Genomic DNA, 8,202 nt, shown 5'->3' on the forward strand with positions numbered 1-8,202 from the left:
TTTATTAAATCTTATGACTTAAATTTTACAACCTGAAATTATCGGTATTGCAATTGCTAACTCGCAATAATCTATGACTTTTTAAAATATATTGATTTTTAAAATATTTTTTGCCCTAAAAGAACTCATCTTTTATAAGCAAAGAAAAAAATTGCCATAACGTCATGTGTTTCTTTATTTCAGCATTGGGCGTTGTCTTGGCCGGTGAAAGTCGTACTTTTAACAAGACATGATTCTATGTTATGGTTCGGCTCCATGGTCGGGAAACGTTAGAGACGGAAGAAATGAAAAGCAGATAGAAAATATCAGTGGAGGGGAATATTCCTCAACAGAGTTGCCATAGCACTGCTACTTTGCACTGTTATGTAAAAGTATCTTCTAAATATATATATATATATATATTTGGAATCTTCTTTGAAATAGTTGATGGCTGTAGTGAAAACATATGAACTTTTCCGGGCTTTTTTTATGTATTTTCCGAAAGGTTATTTTTAAAAATATTTTTATTTAAAAAATATTTTTTTATTTTTTAAATTTATTTTTAATATCAACTACATTAAAACAATTTAAAAATATAAAAAATAATTTAAAACTTAAAATATAATTAGACCACCATTATATCTCTTATACTCATGTTGAGCAGTATAGTGAACAGTAGAAAATATAAAGTGATTCCTGACCTTCTAGATGGGTCATTTGTGGTCTCTCAAGTCTTAGAGTTAGAGGATGTTTAACAGTGTGGTAGCGGTTGCTTTTCAAATAATATTTTGTGCTGAAATGCATACCAATAATTTTTTTTATTTTCAAAAAAATATTTTTGATATCAGCATATCAAAACGATTCAAAATGTACAACCATATTAAATTTTAGCAAAAAAAAATAATTTTTTTAAAAACACGGTTTGTACCGTGAGACATTTTGGGTCATTTCTATCCTCACACATTTTATATCTGAAGAACATGGTTTATAGGAAGGGACCATGTGTGCGAATTAACTCATAGTACGAGGGTTGTTAAGCCCAAGATTAAAAGTATAGGGGCTAAAATGAATAAATATAATGAAGCCCCTTGTAGGATGAGGGGGGGGCGTGGTTCTCCGGCTCTCATATTCTTATTAATAGAAAATGTAGTAGCAAGTTGTGCCTTAGCATATTTCAGCGGGCTGCAAATAAGGCTTTGCTATGCCGGAGCAAGGCAAAGTTTCCATTTTTCTCCATCACATTATTATTTATTTTGCAGCATCGCTGAGATGGGATCTCAATATTCTATGACATATATGCAATAATTTAAGATGAGAGTTCGAACTCAAAAGGTAGAATAAAGCGAAGGGCCCACCTTTTTATCCATAATATAAGGTTTTGTATTTTAAAAATGTTTTTGAATAAATTTTAATTTCAAGTTAATTTATTTTAATATTTTAATATTTTAATATTATTTTGATATGGTGATATTAAAAATAATTTTTTTTTAAAAATAAAAATATTATTTTAATATATTTTTAAATAAAAAATATTTTAAAAAATATTCCACTCTAAAAAGAACCTTGAAAAAAAAAAACTGGTCATGAAACTTCTGGACTGCTGCGGGGCCCACTGGTAAGATGAGATTAGATGTTTCGTATTCATTTTTTACATTATCACATTAATTAAGATAATATAAAAAAATTAATTTAAAAAAAAAAGAGAGAGGCTTACGCTGCACTCCCAAAGAAATATAAAAGTCGAGCTTTGATTATACACCAAGTTACTAAGTGAACTTTAAATTTTTGAATAAAATGAATAATGCTTTAAATGTGCCCCACCACCCTACCCTACCCTACCCTACCCTACCCTACCCTACCCTCTCTTTTTTGTCCTTGGGTGATTATGCTCCGTGTTGAGAAAAGGATTCCTAGTGGTAGGATACCTACTGTTCGTATCTTTTGGTAATTTCCCCTGTTCCCAACCACAAATACTTGACTTCTTGTGTTTCGTAAATGTCAACAATTACTTGAACTCCACTTAACAAAAAAAAACCTAATCACTTAATTACCTCTTAACTACTCTTAAACCCTAAAAAAATAATTTATTCTTAAGATTATAGAATCTTAATAATACTAGAATTCCTGGGGACTCTAAATTTATATAGATCTAAATCCTAACTGACGTTGAATTTTAATTGCAAACTTGTTTAGTTTTAAAAAATATCTAACACAATCTAAAGTAAACACTAGAGGAAAGGTTTCGAATGAAGATCCAAACGGTAAGAGAAGAGTACTGCACCCTTGTGCAAGTCTAGGACTGTAAGAAGTTAGGCCGAGGAGAGAAATTGTGAGGAAAATACGTGTCCAGATCTGGGTTGATCCGAAACTTGTAAAGGAAGGAAATCAAGATCCAACGGATAAGAGAAGGCTACTACAAACAGCTGTGTGGGACTGGGAGGGTTCTCACAAGTATCAAAAGGGTTTTTGGCTCGGCAGGTCAAGACTCGGAGCCAAGGCCCCAGGAAGGAACATCATGGAATGTGAAACACAAGAAACTCACACCTCTCTCTCTCTCTCTAAGTTGAAAGCAGCAACACTCTGTCCCTTTCCCTACCACTCATTTTTTTTGGATTTTGTTTTTTCCAGAACACTATTTTATTATATATTTCTTTACTCTTATCACAAGGCCACAAGCCTAAAAAGGAAGGGAGAGAGACTTGGAAAGGGCGAGTCTTTTACTCCTCATAGCAGTCTCCTTTCCATTTCTCACCTCTCCTTTTCTTAACACTGCACTTCCAAAGTTGAATACATTATCCACTTTCCATGTTACTTTCAATAATTCCTATAATCACACCCCTCTCCCCCAAGTCACTCTCATCCGTTCTCTTGTCCTCCTGCTTCTATGCCTTAGCAGATAGTATAAGCTAAACTCTTTCTTTCTCTTTTAACACTATTGATGCTACTTTTGCTAGAGATTTGTTGGCTGTGATCAAGTCAACAGGAACAGAAGTCGTCTTTCCTGTTCTTCTCTACCGTTGCCAATCTCTTTGTTTCCTTATTTCCACGCTGCTTTAGATTCTGAAGTTTGGCTTCTTTATACTTCAACCTGCAGTTCTTTCCTTTCCCGCCTCATTTTAAAGATTTCTGCTTCCTGGGGGTTACCAAGGCTGGATTTCCCCTCTTCTATGCTTGATTGCCTGGTTTTTCTTCAGGTACCCACCTCTAAATTTCAACTCTTTTTTCTCTTGAGCCGATCATTTTATGCCTTAATTTTTTATTCAGTAATAGGATAATTTGCATAGCTTAAGAGTGTGTGTGTGTGTGTGTCTCTCTCTCTCTCTCTCTCTCTCTCTCTCTCTCTCTATCTCTCTCTGTCGCTTGCGATGATGATAATTTTTTGTGAAAGAAGGTACACCCTACAATAGTAACTTGTAAACAGTAAAAGTTCCAGTGACACATGTGGAATAAAGGGGTGGTGGCAGCTTTTGCCAAGCAAAGAAATTGTCTGTTTAAATTAGAGAAAGTTTTTGGCATGCTCCTCTCCCGCAATAATTGTCCCAGTTAGATGCAATCATTCTGGCCTGTAATCAGCTTGGTTAACGGGCTAACCCATTCAAACAAGGTATTTCTGTTCATTAACGAACTTAAGTTTACTTTTGTTGTTTGAAAGCAAAAATGATATGGGAAATTGTTTTTTCATGAAAACAAATATGTTCAAGGCCTTTTGTGGCTGGGATGAGAGGGCTGACTCCCATGATGTGACAGGTATCCAGTCTTTGAATAGCATCGAAGGGTGCACTTTATTATTAAAGTGCAACGAATGTCGTGGCCCATTTTACTCATTTTCCTTCCTTCAGATACTATTGCTCTATCCTATTAACTGCATTTATATGTGGATATTTTGTCATGTAACTTGGATAAAGAGGTGTAAGCTATCGCATTATCTACAAGCAAAACACCAACTAATTCTTTGTCCGGGTATATTAAGTTCAAAAACAAAATGCTTGACAGTTCTTGCTTTCTTTGATCTTTATTCTGGTAATTATTTGCTGTTCTTGCAGACTGTGCAATGATTGACTTGGTGGATCACTTGGAGAAGCATTTAATGGTAGTGTGGGAAAGAGAGAAATAGATTTGCAAAACAAGAATGCTCTATGTTTAAGACTCCTTGGGAATTAGCTGAATTGGAATAACAAAGCAGTCCTCAGTTCACTCAAATTACTGTACCTAGCAGTTTAAGAGTACCTCGGGCAACAGGGTATTGTTCAGTAGACTTGAAGCTTGGGCAATTCTGGTGATTTCAGGGACAAGTGTAAGGATCCTAGGGACTCTTTAATGGAATCAGCTTCTTCTGGATCTTTGAAGAGAGCCAGGACACTTAAAAATGCAACCCGAGTCCCCTCATGCTTGGTTGATGGATGCACTTCAGACCTTACCAAATGTAGGGATTACCACAGGCGGCATAAAGTATGTGAGCTCCACTCCAAGTCTCGTCAGGTTTTTATTAAAGGTCAGGAACAACGGTTTTGCCAGCAGTGCAGCAGGTAAGAACTGACATACTTGTGAATGTAGAGAGTTGTTTGAATTCTAGCTACTTCACCTTTTTGCTTTTTGCTAATTAGAATTAATTTTTAATTGAACAAAATGGAGTGCAGCATCCTTTTTGTCGAAGTTGCTGTATGCTCACAGCTGTGGAATTGTTTAAATTCTCTGTGCATGTTCTCCTTGCTATTTGTTTTTGATTTGTTTCCAGCTCTTGGTTGTTGAGTCTGACTCTCTTGTTAAATCCATAAACTTACATGACTATATATTAGCTTTGGAACAACACTATCATGGGGTTTAACGCACATTCTTATCTTCAACAAGTGAGACTCTATTGATTGTCCATCATTATTTGCATTACACAAGGTTCATTCACTATAAATTCAGAATATCGGCTCCCTATTTTCCTTCTAATAAAGTTTTGGCTTACAAAATGTTTGGGTACAACCAGTTTGCTTTGCTATGATTGTCTAAGCCGATCCAATGAATGCCACTCTGCTGTTATGAAGAGGTCTAAATGGAACGCAAGTTGTGGAAGAAAACAGATTGGTCGAGAAAGGTGTAGTTGATCCTAGCTAATTGATTGGGAAAATGTTTGCGATACGATATAGTAAAAATGAGGGAAAAGATCTAAGATTTTCCTTATTTTGGATGACTTCGCAAAATGCTGTCGATAGTGCATGGCAGCTTAATAACCCATACAGTTCTAGGCTTCTAGCTGGATTTTTCTTACCCGCTTCCTTTCCCCCGAGGTTGGGGATAGCGCCTATGTCCTTTTAGGCATATAGCAGATCAATCACGCATTCTAGAAAGAAAATTTTTTGGCCACAATTCTCTTTAGCTAGTGCGAAATATTACTGCTACTAAATGCCCCTTCAAATAGGTTCCATTCATTGGGCGAGTTTGATGAGGGAAAGCGAAGCTGCAGAAAACGTCTTGACGGACATAATCGGCGGCGAAGAAAGTCCCAGCCAGAATCACTTTCAGTAAATTCTGGAAGGATATTTTCCAACCAAGGTTCGAATTCTAACTTCAATAAAATTGTGTTTTGGAGAGTTGTCTCTTTCCCACCATTCAGTTTGTCTTCTTGCATCAAAGGAGTTCAAAAGGACACCACAACTTTGAATATTGTTGAATCATATAAATTTACTTTATTGTAGGTACTAGATATCTACATTTTGGTAGCTCTCAAATATTTTCAACCAGTGTTATGAACGCTGTTTGGACTGGAGCTGCAAAAGCTGAGAGTGATCCAATGCTGAATACTAGTCAATCCTCGATGAACTTCGGTGGCAGAAAAAATCTTTTTCCTGGCTCCTTGTCTTGCAACTATAAAGAAGGAAAGCAGTTCTCTTTCTTACAGGGCACCAGTTCCACAATTCCTGGAGATTCTGTCCATCTAGATGCCAATTCAACGTTAGGAAACAGTGGCAACAGCCAGAAAATGTTCTCTGATGGGCTAAACCGAGTCATAGACTCCAACCGTGCTCTCTCTCTTCTGTCATCTCCACCATCTGAGACTCGGGAGATTGGTTTGAGCGACATGATGCAGCCAGACCTGAACTCTCCTGCTCAGTCCTTGATCCCAAGCTTGAACTATAGTGCTCTTGGAATGGAAAGTGAACCAGCAGGATCTATTTTGGTATCTGATGGCAGCAGTGGCAATGCCAACCTCAATGGTCAGCATATGTTTCAGATCGAACCTGATGGGTCATCTGCAAATGGATCTCACCAGACACTTTCCTTCTCGTGGGAGTAGTACATGCCATTTCTAGTTCTAATCTCCCCCTCTTGATCTAAATCTGATCAATGAAAGAGTTTATTGCCCTTTAATTTTGAAACTTTTAAGATGTTCCATTTTGTTTGCATCACCACTCCAAACAACTCTGGTGATTTTTAAGATTCTACAATATTGTAATATGTACGCATGTAATGTTCTCTTCATAGGAATTAAATCTATGCACCTCCCAAAAAACAAAAAAGCATGATCAATGGAGCTATCCCAGTGTCATTCTTGTAGAGATCATTAGAGGATGAAATTGTTGCCATCCTTTTATCAGGTGCTGGGTGTGTATCTCATGTATAGTATGTGATACCCAAGGAAAGATTCCGAAGTTATAGAGACCTCCAGATGCTTAATAAAAAAGAAAAAACGAAGGATAAAAAGGATGGGATAGAAATGCTGTGACTCTTTATTTTGCCAAAGAATGCTTTGTAATTCAACTTTGCCTCATGAATCATCCCCAATTGTCCAGGGAAACTTTAATTCATTTGGCATTAATTATAATCCTATCAACATCTCGAATGCCACAAAAAAATTTGTTTTGTTTTTCTTTTAGCTCATCCCTTTAATATACTCTTTCATGAAAAATAAATTAAATTTTTTTTAAAATTTTTTCAAAAAAAAAATTAAAAGATTAGAGAACAAATATGATAGATAAAAAAGTTGAAGAATAATAAAATTTTAAATTTCATTATTTTTTTTAAGTTTCAAAAGGTTTTTTTTTAAGAGAATAATTTTTTTTTTCTAAGGTTAATTTTTTATTTGATTGAAAAATATTCTCAAAAACTAACTGTTTTTCAGGTTATTAAAGATTGAAAAGTAAAAAAAGTGGTTTTTTAGAAAAAGTATTTTTTTTTAAGAAACGGGGATTTAATGTTTAATTTGACTACCAAAAGTTGTTTCACTGTGTTATTAAAGTTCAGAGTTTTAGAAAATTCAAAATTTACAAAGAACTTAAGAAGTTAATTTTCTTTTAGTAAAATTAACATGAATATGGGAGTTTTCAAACAGGAGAAACTTATTCCTAATGTCTGAAAATTGGTATGAGAATATTGTTGAAATTAAAAGAAAAAAGAAATCCAGAGGTTCCAGAGGTTCCAGATTGTTATAAATGATACTGGAGCCGACCCTCCTGGCCCGACATTTCGTACAGAACAAGAACCTTAATAGGGAGTTGTCATTTGGGTCAACCTTTGAAGCTATTACCTTACTTCTATGGGCCAATTAACAGTACAGCATTCATCCAATCCATTTCCGTTTTAATTCCTTCTCACAAGAAGAACAAAAGCAAATCTCTTTGATTAAATTAATGTTTGTAACTGTGAAAAAAAGGTTATTTTTAAAGTATTTTTTTATTTTTTAAAAATTATTTTTAACATAAACAAAAACAATCAGCGGCACGATGGAAAGAAAAGACCAGTCCCTCTGACGGAGATGTTGAATATCGAAAAATGATACTGAAGGAGGGATGGGTCCTTAGAACACCAGAGGAAATAGTGCGAGCTGCCTCGAGGGAATCCGACTCCTTCACAACTTGCTGATAACCAAAGTCTCAAGCAAGTATAAGCCCTTCCCTTGTATGATAGCTTCTAACTCAGCCACCATGATAGATGTGCCCGATATAATTAACCTGGAAATCCCAACAGGCAACAGCCATTTGTTAACTTCAGCCACGATAAAATAAGTGTAATTTTTTATTTGACAATTAGATCAGACTCGGTTTTGTAGGATATTCTACCGTGCCAATTCTAAAATTAATTTATAGTAAAAATACACACATTATATCAAATTGTACATCAATTACTATGGTTTATTTTAGCACGGGAAACCTTGGCGACTTCCTTTTCTTTTTCTTGAACAAGCAATGGCAATGATTTCTTCGCTTGTGAAATTCTTCAACGAAAGAACCTTAAAAA

At 35.3% G+C, this 8,202-nt stretch overlaps 1 protein-coding gene across 1 annotated transcript; it reads left to right on the forward strand.

The window, feature by feature from the left end:
• Positions 1 to 2,639: 2,639 nt before the first annotated feature.
• On the forward strand, positions 2,640 to 6,499 carry LOC133700669 (squamosa promoter-binding-like protein 16). Its single transcript, XM_062124264.1, has 4 exons — positions 2,640 to 3,173; positions 4,023 to 4,505; positions 5,387 to 5,520; positions 5,664 to 6,499. The coding sequence occupies exons 2-4, from the start codon at positions 4,297 to 4,299 to the stop codon at positions 6,260 to 6,262; spliced, it is 942 nt and encodes a 313-aa protein (XP_061980248.1). The 5' UTR covers positions 2,640 to 3,173; positions 4,023 to 4,296; the 3' UTR covers positions 6,263 to 6,499.
• Positions 6,500 to 8,202: the final 1,703 nt, after the last annotated feature.

Source organism: Populus nigra, chromosome 8 (genome assembly GCF_951802175.1).
Source record: "Populus nigra chromosome 8, ddPopNigr1.1, whole genome shotgun sequence".
NCBI lineage: Eukaryota > Viridiplantae > Streptophyta > Magnoliopsida > Malpighiales > Salicaceae > Populus > Populus nigra.